Here is a 14,900-nt window from a genome sequence, read left to right on the forward strand (position 1 = left end):
CTGCTCTCTAGAGCTCAAAAAGAAAGGCAAACCCGTGATCTAGTTTTCATGTGTATTCAAACATATCGAACGTGTTGGTGTTTGTGTGTGTGTTTGTTCGTACAACTCTTCCTTCCCTCTTCTTCAAACTTCCCCTGTGCTCTTCTTCTTTTCCCGCGCTCCGCGCGCCTTTTCGGCTACTAGCCCTTTTCTTTTTCCTTCTTCTTCTTCCTTCTTTTTCTTTTCCCCGCTCTACTCACTTCTCCTCCTCCGCAAGACCTTGCCATGATCCCCTTCGATCGCCAGCCGCTGCGCCGGCGTCCGCCGCCTCGCGGCGATGTTTTGTCTCCGCCATCACCGACCGCCCTGCTGCCGCTGCCCACGACAACTGCCCCGGCCGTTTGCCCTGATCCCGGCCGCGTTGAAGTCCTGGCTGTCTCGTGCGATTCTCGCCCGCATTTTAACCGCCATCTTGTTGTTCCCGCAGACCGTACGCAGATGATGAGATTCCGGCTTCGAAGTTCCTGGGCGGTTCGAGTATGCACAAAAAAGGCCCTAATCAAAGCAGCGTTAATGGCACATCCAAAACGAGATCTTTTCGCCTCCAACTCACCCTGTTCGGGGGGCCTTCTACCGTCCCGACGATGATGTGTGTGTGTGCGTTATCGGAACGCAGTCGATTCGGACTGGAGTCGGATGCGGTGGCTTAGTTTTTGCGCCGAACGTGTGCGTCTGGGCACAATCCTTTTTTCCACCCGATGGCGCACGACAGCAGCACGACTTGACGGCGGGGCGACCACTTTTCACGGGACAGAACACACGCGCACGCGGTCAGCGTGAATCACCGAGTGGAACCTCGTCCACCGCACGACCGTTCTTCACGTTGGCGTCCACCGAATGACTCCCTTTTTTCAGCGGAAGTGAGCGCGCACAGTCAAGGCAAGCTTTGTTTTCAAGCAAGCAAAGTTTGACGTTTGCGTGGTAGCGGGGGGTGATTTACAATTTTCGCACAGACTTTTCGCATCAAAATATACAGACTAAACATAATTGCTACAAATGTTGAAAAATTCGAAAACAAAATACTAAAATTAAACTAAACTAAAATTCTAAAACACAGAATTCTAAAATTCCTAAATTCTTAAGTTTTCTAATTCCTAAATTCCTAAGTTCTTGAAGTTATGATTTTTTTTAATTCTTGATTTCTTAATTCCTAAATTGCAATAATCTGAAATTCTTGAATTCTTTTTTTATTCCTGAATTCTTAAATTCATAAATTCTTAAAGTCTTGAATTCTAAAAGTCTTTAATTATTACTTCTTAAATACTTTAATTCCGAAAATGCGGCATTCTGAAATTCTTCAATTCTATTTTTGTTAATTCCTGAATTCTTAAATTCATAATTTTTTAAGGTTTTGAATTCTTAAAGTCTTAAATTATTAATTCTTATTTTCTTAAAATTCTTAAAGATAAAAATTTCGAGATTCGATTATCCGGAGTGATTTTTTTACAAAGACTAAAAGTTATTCGCAATTCGCAATTTTCAGTGTATGAACGGGCCTTGACCGATCTTATGCACCAGGTTCCCGACGAACACGCACTGCCTTTACACCTACATCTCACCCTTGCTCTGAGTCAGTACGAGCAGCACGCTAGAACACGCTTTGAGTGTTCGTGCCAGGCATGCACACCTTCTTTTCCGGTTACGCATTTTAACTCGGCCGGGGGTGGTACATTACGTAGGGTTTGATGTAAGTATAAGCGCCTAACCATCTATAGTGCAAAAACTGTTTTATTTTTAGTTTGAATTCAAAAACTAGTTGTTATTTTACTGTGTATTGTTTTCTCCTGAAATCTTTCCTAGTGTTGAGTCGTGTTTATCTGTTGATATTTCTTATGTCGCGGTGTTTTGTTACAATTTTTTGGACCTAAGCATGTTATTCAAAAGTTTACCAAAAGTACAATAGTAGTATTTGTGTTAACCCTTCAATCATTCCATTAATTGAGTAAGGGCTCGAACCTCACTTGTTAGAAAACAATAGACAGTAAAGGAGAATATACTTTATAAAGAAGCAATAGTAAGAGAATCATAATTGTATGTTAAAAAATAAAAAGAATAAGCTTGATGTAGTAGATGTAGAAATAGGCAATAGTTAATAAATAGAGATAACAAACAAGCTTAGATTATTGTTATGATGGGCAAGATAAAAAATTATTCAAATAAATAAATAAAGAAGTAAATCAACAAAGAATAGGCAAATGATAATTAGACTTGGTATCACTAGTACATTAGGGGAAGGTTTATTTTAAAGAAAACACACAGTTTGTTAAAGCAGCATTATTTGGAAAAAAAGAGTGACAAGCATTGAGAGATACGAGAATCAAGAGTTAATAAAATCAAAACCAAATGGTAAACAGAAGAATTAGTGAAGAAGTACGAATCAATAGAGCAAAATAAAAACAGAAGATAGATGGTAGCTGGAAATGGAAAGGAGAGAAACCCCGTTCTGCGACGTTCAGGTACATCCACAGCAGTTGACTCAACATACTGCGAATCAAAACAATACCGTCTACAATCAGAAATAACTTCCCTTTCCCACATTGACGCGCCCCTTTCTTCTAGCCGTCTCGACTCTGACCCTCGCTGGTCAAAGGTTTTAGATCCGTTTCCACAGGCCACCAGCTAGGTCATCATGAAAACCAAGCCAACGTGGAGGTAAGAAAATAGGACACTTGCAAGGAACCAGAGCTATACTGTTCTGATCAAGATAATTCAGATGATCTAACAGGACTACGGACGTAGTCAGTGACGCTCCTTCCAGGATGTTCCTCGCCTGAGCGTCAACTGAAGAGGTAGGGGAAATATACCCATTTTAATCACTCTAAGCCGTTCGACCAATTCTCATCACTTTTGCCATTTTCCACTATTAAATCATCATTTTCAGATGTATCAACAATGGAGAGTTGCTTCCTCACTTTTATTTGAGCTATTTATTACTTTGGAACAGTCAAAAATACTTCATGAAAGCTGTAATTCATGATCAAAGTGCTGATAGGCCGATAATAGAAATAGGCTGAGAAAGGGTATAGTTCCCCTATCATCAGTATCATTCACCCTTGGCCTGCAACAAAAGACTACATTAACCTCGTGACGAAAAAAAAGCAATATGAACAAAGCGCCATGTACATTCGGCGAAGAAAAACGAATCATAACAAAGCGTCCCCCTCAATGACAGCAGGGTGATATAGACGTTGGTGATTTCAAAAGAAGTTATGTTTGTTTTTCTCAAATAAAATTACGGAAATAATGTTTTATTGAATTTGGATGATCAAGTATCAATAAAAGCAACGTTTTTCATCGTTTGTTATCATTAGAACATCTTATTTTGCTTTTATATTAAAATGGGAATTGAAAATGGATGCTCAACATTAAAATGCGTTTTTCTCAAAACACATGGTTTGTACATGATGCATTTTGAAATGTTGGCGTCGATTTTTCACGTTTTTTGGACCTCAAACTTCAATGCCCGTTTTATCCCACTTCCCTTTGTCGTAGAAGGCTCATATTTGGCATGAGTTCATCTCATGTATAGACAAACAAACGCTGAAAGTTTCATCCAAATCGGAGCACCTGGATACGACCTCTAGAACAAACCGAGCAAAATCTACAAATACTGCCTCAAAGTTTTTGTCTCAAGACAGCAGATTTTAAAAGCAAATATAAATTAGGCTTTCAATTAACTCCGTCATTACAGATTACTTTTTTAGATTACTATTCGATTGGCCTGTAACAGTATCAGCAACAATTAATCGCATTTGGCACTAACTATTGTTCGGAACACTTCAAGCCAAACATTTCATTAGGGCACAAAACCAAAAACCGCGATTCTAGAAAATCGCTTGCAAAAAGTGGACAACTTGTTTCAATTCCTATTTAAAAAAGAAGCTTGACTGATGGTATTTTTACTGATGATACGATAAAACACATCATTATCCTCAACTCTGCTTAAATGCTTCTTAATTTTTGTTGATTTTCGCAATAAAACTCATAATAATTAAAAAAAATCGTTATTGGGCCCTTTTAACTTTCCAACTGTTGTTCATAATAGGCCCTTTCTAAATGCAATTTCGAAGAGAGCTGAAAGGGCACTAAAGCGCTGTCACCGGATTGTTGTTTTGAATGATGTTTACGGGCCCTTTTGTTTAGTAAGAAATAATGAGGAATTCAGTAGAAATTTTGATTATTGGTGAAGTTTTGTGATTGAATGCCCGTGGGAGTCGCTCAACCTGCATTCCTGTCACACATGAGGTCTGCACAGCTGATTCCACGTAGATTTTTCCCGCCAGTGATGACAGGAAACGTTGACAAACGGAATATGTTCCAAAATCATAAGTGGTTTTTAACATATGAAGGGAAATCATCGTGAACTGGAACTGCCGGTCGTTAGCCCGGGTAAAGTGGAAACGTTGAGATGATTGTTGTCCTCTGCTCTCATCTCGCAAAAATCCATTCAGAGAACCACGTCCCATTCAACCGGCTCCGTGGCTTAATGGTTACGGCTTCTGTCTCCCAAGCAGAAGGTTCAGGGATCAAATCCCGGTCGGTACCTTTGAACTTTGGAATCAGGAATTTGAATATGAATAAAAACTAAAATGAATCAGGTGGGATTCGAACTCACACCTTTGGATTGGTGGTGGTCTGGGACGCTAAGCAGTCAGCCATCAGAAGGTTTACACTCTAGCAGTGAATTGATCCGTAGTGTTGAAACATGTTATTTCTTCTTCTCATATTATTAAATACGCGCTGATCCCTGATTTGCCTGAGGGGATTAGAAGTCTAAATATAGATCGAGTTTCCTTCAGATGCTAGCTTCTATGTTTAGGCGGGGCCAAACAATGCCCAGCGACCTCGGAATTGGACCGCAAGGAGCTCTGTCATTCTGAAATGGGTCGTTGGAAGCAGCGCGAGGGCTATCACCACCTAACACCCGGGACTGAGATAAGCTGTATCAGCATTCGGCATGTACACAGTCTGATATAAATTATACTTTCCCATAATTTCGCTACCGGTTAGCGGGTATTGGATTGGACCACACACACACACACTTGGTGAAGTTTTGTGATTGAATAGTGTAGATAAGGTATGTGAAACATAAAAATTCTTCAAAAGTGTACTGAACAGCAGCCGCGGGACCTTTTTAAATATTGTTTTTTTACGAAGTTTTTCTCTGCAGAAATCCTTGGTGAAAAGTAAATAATTTTTTTTTTTTTGATGTGAATTAGTGTTAAGAATGTATGAAAAGTTCACTTTATAACACAAAAAGTTCCTCAAGTACGAGAACCAAACGAAAAATAAAAGGGCACATTTTAACATTTTTTTTTGGTTTGCAGTGAACATGGTTATGTGCCCTTTTGAGTTTTTGATTTTTTCAATAGGAAATTGTTTGTTATCAATCTGATTCTTGGAGGGCATGTAGGGAGTGTACTAATGAATGGAATAGTGGAATAATCCCGAATGTTTACGTTTTGGTTTTGTGCCCTAATGAAATGTTTGGCTCGACTTATAGTTTTACTTGTATCTATCTGAACTGGGTTGCTTCTAAGTGCCAAACATTATCCTAATGCGGGGGCGTAATACCGGTCCAAAAAAAAAAACCAAAACTTACCAAATACTCAATGCTCATCGCGCCCTTTCCCGGCTGCAGCACGTTCGCACCGAGCAGCATCTGCAGCGTGATCGTCTTCCCCGGGAAGTATCCGGCCTTGTCGCCATCCTGAAATGCAAAATTCAACAAATCAGCCAAACCAACATCCCAGAAGCCGCCGCCATCATCATCACAAACATCATCAATAAACTCGTCCGCGATGTCACTTTCGTCGTGGTGCTGCGGCTCCTCTTCGCTTGCTTTTGTTGACATCTTTCGACGCGATTTTCGGCCCCAAGCCGCACCCGGAACGGACCAGTTTTACCCCAATTCACTTGCCCGCGCACTAATGCCACCGGGTGCGATAGTTTCAGCCCGCGGCGGAACCGTTTTCACCGATAAATTTCACCCGGAAAATGCACGACCGCGGATTTGCACTTTTTTTTGAAGAATGAAAATTTTTAATGACAGCCGCCGCCGCCGTTGTCTTCTTCTTGGCTTGTTTGGTCGCGGTTTTGCGCGTGTGTGCGTGTGCTGGGGGTGGATTTATGAATGAAGTGCGAACAGGATGGAAAATGGAACGAGCGAATGTCAGCCGCCGTGGAACGTAACGGAAAGTGGAACGGCAAGAAGCGGCTAATGCACACAAAATTGAGAAAACACAGATATGAGTAAAATATCTTTGGTAAAATGTTACACAAATTGCCCAAAATCGGAGATATCACAGATCAACGGTTGTATGCGAGGTTGTATGTCTGTCAAATCTGAGGTCAAGTCTGTTTAATTTTCTGGCAGGCAATCTCTGTAAAAAATGAGAAAGATCTGAGTAAGTTATTGCACATAACATTTAAATTCACCCTGGCCCTGCATTTCATTTCACTCAAAAATTAATCTATAGAGTGTTTGATGGAACTCACAAAAAATATTACTTACTGTTATGACAAAAGTAACTTTGACGACGTATTCTTTTTGAAAAAGGTAAAATTTCAGTAGATTACAAGTTTTTTTTTGTTTCAGAAATAAAAATTTTACCAATAAATTTTTAAAAAAAATCTCATTTGATTTAAAAGTTCTAACATGGGTGCAGAATAGTTGTCCGCAAAGCGGCCTCAATTTAGAACTGTCAAAGTGGAACCAATTTACTGTTCGCAAAATAATACCAAGAAGTGGCAAGTATTGTTATCGATCTATAATTTATTTTGTCAGGAATAAAAAAAGTCGATGGCGTCGAGCTGTTAAGGTATTCGAAGTCAAAACATCTTAAGAAGAGGGTTGAAATCGAGATTGGCATGATTCGTTGCTAACATTTCAAAATCGCTATGTCTCATGCAAAACCTATGTTTATGACGCTTTTTGAAATGTTAGCGGCGAATTATCAATAACTATGAATGGTACTTGCCAAATAATATTGGATAATCTTATTCCGATATTATCACTGCACATCAAAGATACATAATCTCGGAACTTCCATTCGGTTGCTTTTCTGATTCACGAAATTCCACCCACTTTTGACACAATTTTTCATCACGTGGAAAACAAAAAAGGCCTCTTTTGACCGCCCATCGTTTAGTATAAGAAGAAAAAAGTGGGATGCACTTAATTTTTCATCGAAAACATCAACATCAACAGATCCAAAATGTTTCAAAACAATTCACTTCAGCAGCAAAAAATATGTCACGCTTGAGCTTGAACATAGCCTTCTACTTTGTTTATGTTTACAGCTGTAGTGCTGTTGTATTAGTGGGGAGCAGTGGGGAGCTTTCGAAAATCACGTTACGCATTCTGTCTTTTCAGCACCCAGGTTCTAACTGTTAACTTCTATGAGGGATCGGAAAATAAGACAACGCTGGTTTCGACAGCCGGCGGCAGTTTTGGCAAGCGAAGTGCGGTCTTCTAACGGCTTGAACCGAGGCTTGAACGAAACTTCATCGAAGAAAGAATAAAAAAAAGGACGATGAAGTTTACGACGCCGGTTATGAACGGAGCCACCGATGCAGATGACCACGAAGGTCGCATTGACACTGCCAGTTCCGGTGACGGATCTTTTCAAGGCTGGACAAGAAGAGGAACCAGAAGATGCAAAGTGATTGAGCGCCCGCCTTCCAGAACCGGCTCAGCCTGGGGTCTTCGGACGTGACCGGTGGCAAATGTCTGTGTACCGTACCTTTGACTCGAAGTTGGCCAACCTGAAGCAGAAGCGTTAAATACAAAAAACTCTTTTTCTATTAAAAGAAAACTATTTAAAAATTAGAATAAAACCAGCACATTTTTAATATTAAAAGATGTTTATTGTTGCCATAAAAGTTTCTTTATCAATTCAATTCAATGGAGCTCCAAATAAAGTGGTAAAAATGACAGTTCTTCTATAAGAAATACACTCTAGAAAAAGCAAGCACTACACCAATCAAGGCTTTGCTGCAAAGTCTCTATCAAATTCAGAAATTCAAATATTTAAAAATAAAGCAAATAAAAAAAAACTGTTTTGAATTAAAACAAAATGAATCTCTCCCATAGAAAATCCAATTACTTTGTGCTTGTCGTTCATTGCTGGTCTAGACCAGCTGGTGTCAAACCACCGCCACCGCCCAAGTAACCAATCAGCACTAAATAAAGTCACTGTTCAGCACTAACAGCGCATTTAAAGCTGCGGATAAAAGCTAAAATGTTTTGACATCTGCACCAAAAGCGCTTTTACAGCAGATTTGCAGCTGGTTTTGGACTTTATATTTCTGTTTTACAGCTGGGCCCCTACTGTTGTTGTTCCACCCCTGCAAAATGTCAAAAAAAATTGAGAGGCAAAAATATTGTGGTCTCTTTCCATCTCTCTCCCCTGCTTCTCTCAATTCTATTTTTGGGTTGTTTGCTACTTTGCCGACTCAGCTGACTGAGAGGGGAAGTTGAATTATTTGCTTGAACTCGCGGTGGTGCCGATGTGATGCTGGATGTTGATGATGTTCGATGAATCCTGAGACCTTGTCCTCACGGCCAAATGAGGTATGGAAGTCCAGGTCTGTTTTCAGAGCTACATAAGCATGCTGCAGTTTTGTTGTTATGTTAAATGCACAAATCCTATGTAAAAGGAGCATATTCCAATCGACCATGCCACTAGGAACTTTCTCTATATTTTTCAAAACAACTTTTTTGCGGATTCATGATGAATTTATTATGATTTGAAAGCAATCATTCTACAGGCTCTTTTAACATACTAAACCGTTTAATTTCATATTATTCACCGCACCGATCAGCCGTGTGTTGGAAGTTCCTCGGAAAATGTTGGGCGTTCGAAGCCGGTTGTTGCTTTCACGCAATGAAATCTCCGCATAAATTTGCCATTTTTCCTCCGTAACCGTAATTTCATGTCAGCTGGTGGAGGTTACTGCAAAGGTCGTAGAAGTTTTTTTATCATCAAGAAACTAAAATAATGAAATTAAACTTACCAACATAATAAAACGTCTTCAACAGCTGCGTAAACTAAATCTTCTAAGCTGACTGAATTTTCTCCCCGCTCGGTTTGTTTTGGTTTAATGGATGAGAGAGCAAAGAATATTTTTGAATCTGCTTGTTGGTAATCTCTCTCTTTCGCTCTTACACGCCCAAGTAACCATCTAGCACTAAAAAAAATCATAAATGAGCTGCTAAACAGCATTCACCAGCTAATCAGTCACAAAACAGCTACGGTGATTGCAAATTAGCTGTAAAACAACTGCTCTAATAATAGCTGGAATAGAGCTGATTTGATGCTGCTACTAGCAACACTGCAACCAAATATTTCATCAAACTGGCAACACTACATTGTGCCGTGTAAGAGCGAAAGAGAGAGATTACCAACAAGCAGATTCAAAAATATTCTTTGCTCTCTCATCCATTAAACCAAAACAAACCGAGCGGGGAGAAAATTCAGTCAGCTTAGAAGATTTAGTTTACGCAGCTGTTGAAGACGTTTTATTATGTTGGTAAGTTTAATTTCATTATTTTAGTTTCTTGATGATAAAAAAACTTCTACGACCTTTGCAGTAACCTCCACCAGCTGACATGAAATTACGGTTACGGAGGAAAAATGGCAAATTTATGCGGAGATTTCATTGCGTGAAAGCAACAACCGGCTTCGAACGCCCAACATTTTCCGAGGAACTTCCAACACACGGCTGATCGGTGCGGTGAATAATATGAAATTAAACGGTTTAGTATGTTAAAAGAGCCTGTAGAATGATTGCTTTCAAATCATAATAAATTCATCATGAATCCGCAAAAAAGTTGTTTTGAAAAATATAGAGAAAGTTCCTAGTGGCATGGTCGATTGGAATATGCTCCTTTTACATAGGATTTGTGCATTTAACATAACAACAAAACTGCAGCATGCTTATGTAGCTCTGAAAACAGACCTGGACTTCCATACCTCATTTGGCCGTGAGGACAAGGTCTCAGGATTCATCGAACATCATCAACATCCAGCATCACATCGGCACCACCGCGAGTTCAAGCAAATAATTCAACTTCCCCTCTCAGTCAGCTGAGTCGGCAAAGTAGCAAACAACCCAAAAATAGAATTGAGAGAAGCAGGGGAGAGAGATGGAAAGAGACCACAACATTTTTGCCTCTCAATTTTTTTTGACATTTTGCAGGGGTGGAACAACAACAGTAGGGGCCCAGCTGTAAAACAGAAATATAAAGTCCAAAACCAGCTGCAAATCTGCTGTAAAAGCGCTTTTGGTGCAGATGTCAAAACATTTTAGCTTTTATCCGCAGCTTTAAATGCGCTGTTAGTGCTGAACAGTGACTTTATTTAGTGCTGATTGGTTACTTGGGCGGCACAATGTAGTGTTGCCAGTTTGATGAAATATTTGGTTGCAGTGTTGCTAGTAGCAGCATCAAATCAGCTCTATTCCAGCTATTATTAGAGCAGTTGTTTTACAGCTAATTTGCAATCACCGTAGCTGTTTTGTGACTGATTAGCTGGTGAATGCTGTTTAGCAGCTCATTTATGATTTTTTTTAGTGCTAGATGGTTACTTGGGCGGTGTTTCAGTGTAAAAACTCAGCCGCCGCGTTTCTTTTCCGCTCGTTCCCTCTCGAGAAGTGTCAAAAAATTGCATCAACACCGCGTCGCGATCCGAACCCAAACGTAAACAAACCAGGAAGAGGTGCTGCTGGTCGCTGGATTGTCGCACTTTTGCGAATTTCCAAGTTTAGTGAATAATAGTTTAGCAAATAACACTAGCACCAGCGACATGTTTTCGGAAAAGATTCGACAGTTGACCGCTCTGCTCGAGAAGCAGGAACTTGAGGTAAGTTTGCGGTGTTTTTGGGTTATTAATAGCGAGGCTCTGTTTTTTCATTACATCACTCGTCCTTTGTTCTTCCTTCCGGAACCAGGCGCCGAACGGGATTGTCTCGATTCAACTGTACTCGGAACTGTTTGCGGCCTATCTCTACCAAAATGATCTGTAAGTTGCTTCGGGATGGGTCTCATTGAGGACAGTTGACTTCATTTCTTTTGTTCGCAGCTGCAACGCCCGGTTCCTGTGGAAGCGGATTCCCCAGAGTGCGAAAAACGGCCACGCCGAGCTGGAACAGATGTACAAAGTTTACCAGTGCCTGTGGAACAACGACACGGCCGGTTTCTACAAAGTAATCAACCACGACTGGTCCAAGCACGTGTCGGAGCTGATGTTCGAGCTGAAGGAGAAGATCCAGGCGGAAACGGTCAACCTGATTGGCCGGGCGTACAGCTCGATCTTCGAGAACGTGTTTGCCGAAATGACCAACCAAACGCCGGACATGATCGACGAGATGTGCCGAACGCTCAACTGGGAAATTATGCCAGGGGCGCAGCCGCGACTGATCATGCCGAAACATCCTGCCGCGGATAAACCGATCGTGGTGAGCTCCGAAGACCAGCTGCAGAAGTTGACCGATTTTGTTTCGTTCTTGGAGAATTAAGCGGTTTCGATGGCGGAGTGATTTTCGGTTTATTTTTCTCACACTTTTCCGGTCCGGTTTTGCTGCAGCAGCTGTGGCGGAAGCGTTTCTTCGAACAATCGATCGTATAAAAACTACCTAAGCGTAAGAAGTCTCCTTTTTTATTCCTGTAAATTACTCGGTTTGAAATAAAATATTGTTTGAAATGAACGCAAAATCGATGCCGATTTTTTTTGTATTAGCGGTGTATGCACATCGCTAATACATTAGCGATGTATGCACATTCGAAAAAAAAAAACGAAACTATTGGCACTACGCCCCCCGGGGCATGGCCTTCCTCTAACGTGGGATTTCTGCTCCAGCGCCTCTGACGAGACAGGAGAAACCGGAACCGACGTTTTACTTCACCATCCGATAGAAGCTCAGTGGATAAGGCGGGAATCGAACCCGCGTCTCATAGCATCATCGGGATCGGCAGCCGAAGCCGCTACCCCTGCGCCACGAGACCCACAATCACATGCACATTCTTATTTATTTTTAATTTTGTTGAATTTTTGTCAGGGTGGTCACTCAAATCCCATTTTCAAATTCTCGACTTTATCCGATTTTCCCAGAAACTCAAATAATAGGGGAGAGTGGGGAGACTTGATCCCCTTTTTTTGTATCGCACATAACTCTGTCAATTTCTCACAAAACTATGAACTTTTTGCATGAATTGAAAGCTTAAACATTCAACTATGTTTGGCTGATAAGGGTATTTTATCAGATAAACTCTTCGAATCATGCCAAGCGTTTTGAAAAAATATTTTAAACCGGCATTTTCAAAATGTTGGGGGTAACTTGATCCCGCTTTCAACATTTTGAAGAAATCTTGAGCAAAATGTTTCTTATTCATCCAAACTTTTAATTTTCTATAAGTTAATGCAATTTCACATTAAACCTGTACGTTTGTGTTCAAAATATAACAAGTTTAGCATGTAAAATATTTAAAAACTTAAAATTTTCTTTTTTAGACCACAATTGAGCATGTTTACAAAAGCTGGTAATTTTTGTTTACAAAACTTTTGAAAAAAAGTTCAAACTGCAGTAAGTTATGTACAACTATACTAAAGGAAACTATGTACGAAAACCCAGCCCAATTATTTAATCTTGAGGCTGATTCCGGTGACTGTAAAAATGCAGGGATCAAGTCTCCCTAAACGCACTTTTTTTAACAATTGATTGTAAAAATAGTATGACGATAAATTTAACATCAAATGCGTAAGGGTTTTGGAGTTGATATGTTTATCAAACAATTCATGTATAAAACATATTTTTTGAATAATTTTTGAGTGTTTTCTATACTTATCAAAACAAAGAAAAAAGATCTCTTGGAAGTTTTTTGCAGCACTTTTTAGAAAAATGTGTGTAACTCAATCTAAAAATTTTTTATTTTTTTTCTTTGTTTTCTACAATGAGTTTTAGTCAATTTCGCACAACTTTCTAAAACAAAGCTAATTGTTTTACCCACATGCTGACGAGATACAGGCTTGGGATCAAGTGTCCCCGGGGATCAAGTCTCCCCACTCTCCCCTATGCATTGTTTATCAAAGCATGAAATCAAACAAAGAAAAATCTCTATAAGAAGTCAAAACCCTCGAAAAAATATATACATAAATTAAAAAAAAACTAACTATTGACAACATTCGTAAAAACAAAAACTTTACTCACTCATTATTTTGATTTAGAGTAGAAACATAAAAAAATCTGGAGCAACACGAGAAAAGGGCGGATAAGCATTTTGACATTTAGAACTTTTTTGCAAATTCCGAGCCAACAGGTAACTTTTTCACAAAACTCGATGTGTTAAACAATAGCTGGCCTTCCCAGCTACCATCTAACGTAGCGAGTTTTGTTAAATAGTTACCTGTTGTTTCGGAATTTGCAAAATAGTTCTAGCTGTCAAAATGCTTATGCGCCCTTTTCAAATGTTGATCCAGAAATAGTCTTTGAAAACTAACCGAAAGCTTACCAATTCTTATAATTTCAATGTTTTTTTTAATTGGTAAGCGTACTCTCAGCCCCCAGTAGTTGGTCACTTTTTCGTTTAATACTTTTTTTTAGTTTGGAACCCCGTTGGTTTCACAAAGTCAAACTAAAAAGTGACGAACTGTTTCTTTTTACACGGAACACACACGTCCTATCACACCAATCATTTGGTTGTGTGTGTGAGCTCCGTGTAAAGAAAAAAAAAAGATGTAGGGGAAAGTGGGGCAAGTGTAATAAGCTAAGGAAATGCTCGTTATAACCCATTTAAAACGTTAAAAAATCTGTTGGATTTTTTAGAATCATCTTATTCCAGGTCTTGACTGAGACTTAGATAGAACAAGTTTTTAAAAAAATCTCTTTTTTAATGTAAAAAAATGATTTTAAGATCTTTGATTTTTCGTACGTTCTACTCAACTAGTGGGGCAAGACGAACAACCCATAGGGGCAAGAGGAACAATGCATGAAAAAACATGCTAATTTACTAACAATTGAACTATTATCACTTAGATACATCAGATTAGCACAGACAAACAGACGGGACACTCTAGTGCGGAACCATCGTCCTTCAATGACCGATCCAAAAACGGTTATTTCAAATGCAATTTAGCTTCGGCATCCACTCACCCGGCGCTGATGGCGCTGCGGTCGTCACAGCTCGTCCGTCTTACCTCAGTGTGTGTGATGTGTTTTTTTGTTGTAAAGTTGAGCGTGGAGCACGTGGCAGCAAATGAAAACAATAAAAATAGGAATTCTATAGGCAATCAAACGTCAAAATTACCCCCCACTAGGGGGCGCTGAAACTTGGGGTGATGTTTTCATTATAACCTACAGCGAGTAAATTGATTTGAAATTTGAAATTGTTTTATTTCATCATAAAATCGACATTAATAGCAAATTATGCCATTTTCAGGTAAGAAATAAATAGCTTAATTGATATAAACGAAAATATTTTTGTGATGGCCGATTTAACCTGTTCATTATCTGATTCAAAATAAGGGAATGTTTTAATCAACCAAAATCTAACTAATCAATTGAGAATGTAGATTATTCAAGTGGACAAATATTTTTTAAAGTCACATCTACCATAAAAGCAAAGCTCTGCTTGAAAAATGGTAATTGGAATGATTTGCAAAATTAGCAATCTAACCTCATTCTCGCGTTTTCAATCCGGATCTCAAAATTTTCATTGAAAAAGGCAACTTAGCAAAAAAATCAAAAAGTCAGTCGATAGAACTTTTTATTTCTTACCTCCTGTTTACTTTATTTTATTCCAAAAGATCAATTTTCTTTTAAAAAACCTTAAAATAGTTTTCACTCCCCTTTGCACTTATCGC

At 39.4% G+C, this 14,900-nt stretch overlaps 2 protein-coding genes and 1 long non-coding RNA gene across 3 annotated transcripts in view; 1 reads left to right on the plus strand and 2 right to left on the minus strand.

Moving 5' to 3' along the window:
* LOC120414062 (MPN domain-containing protein CG4751) overlaps window positions 1-6,141 on the minus strand; it is a 37,920-nt gene extending 31,779 nt beyond the window's left edge. Inside the window, exons 1-2 of the mRNA XM_039575083.2 lie at window positions 5,819-6,141; window positions 5,642-5,749 (exon numbers count right to left, since the gene is read on the minus strand). Of these exons, the coding sequence (XP_039431017.1) occupies window positions 5,642-5,749; window positions 5,819-5,893 (183 nt within the window). The 5' untranslated portion in view covers window positions 5,894-6,141. The remainder of the gene's footprint in view (window positions 1-5,641; window positions 5,750-5,818) is intronic.
* LOC120414063 (uncharacterized) lies at window positions 36-1,028 on the minus strand. The gene is made up of 2 exons (XR_005605023.2): window positions 593-1,028; window positions 36-534 (listed from the first exon to the last, which is right to left on the minus strand). It is a non-coding gene; the product is annotated as an uncharacterized LOC120414063 (long non-coding RNA).
* A 4,576-nt stretch (window positions 6,142-10,717) lies between the features above and the next one.
* On the plus strand, window positions 10,718-11,759 carry LOC120414084 (COP9 signalosome complex subunit 8). Its single transcript, XM_039575106.2, has 3 exons — window positions 10,718-10,904; window positions 10,993-11,063; window positions 11,124-11,759. Exons 1-3 carry the CDS (start codon window positions 10,848-10,850, stop codon window positions 11,557-11,559), a joined length of 564 nt encoding a protein of 187 aa, XP_039431040.1. The 5' UTR covers window positions 10,718-10,847; the 3' UTR covers window positions 11,560-11,759.
* Window positions 11,760-14,900: the final 3,141 nt, after the last annotated feature.

Source organism: Culex pipiens, chromosome 2, assembly GCF_016801865.2.
Source record: "Culex pipiens pallens isolate TS chromosome 2, TS_CPP_V2, whole genome shotgun sequence".
NCBI lineage: Eukaryota > Metazoa > Arthropoda > Insecta > Diptera > Culicidae > Culex > Culex pipiens.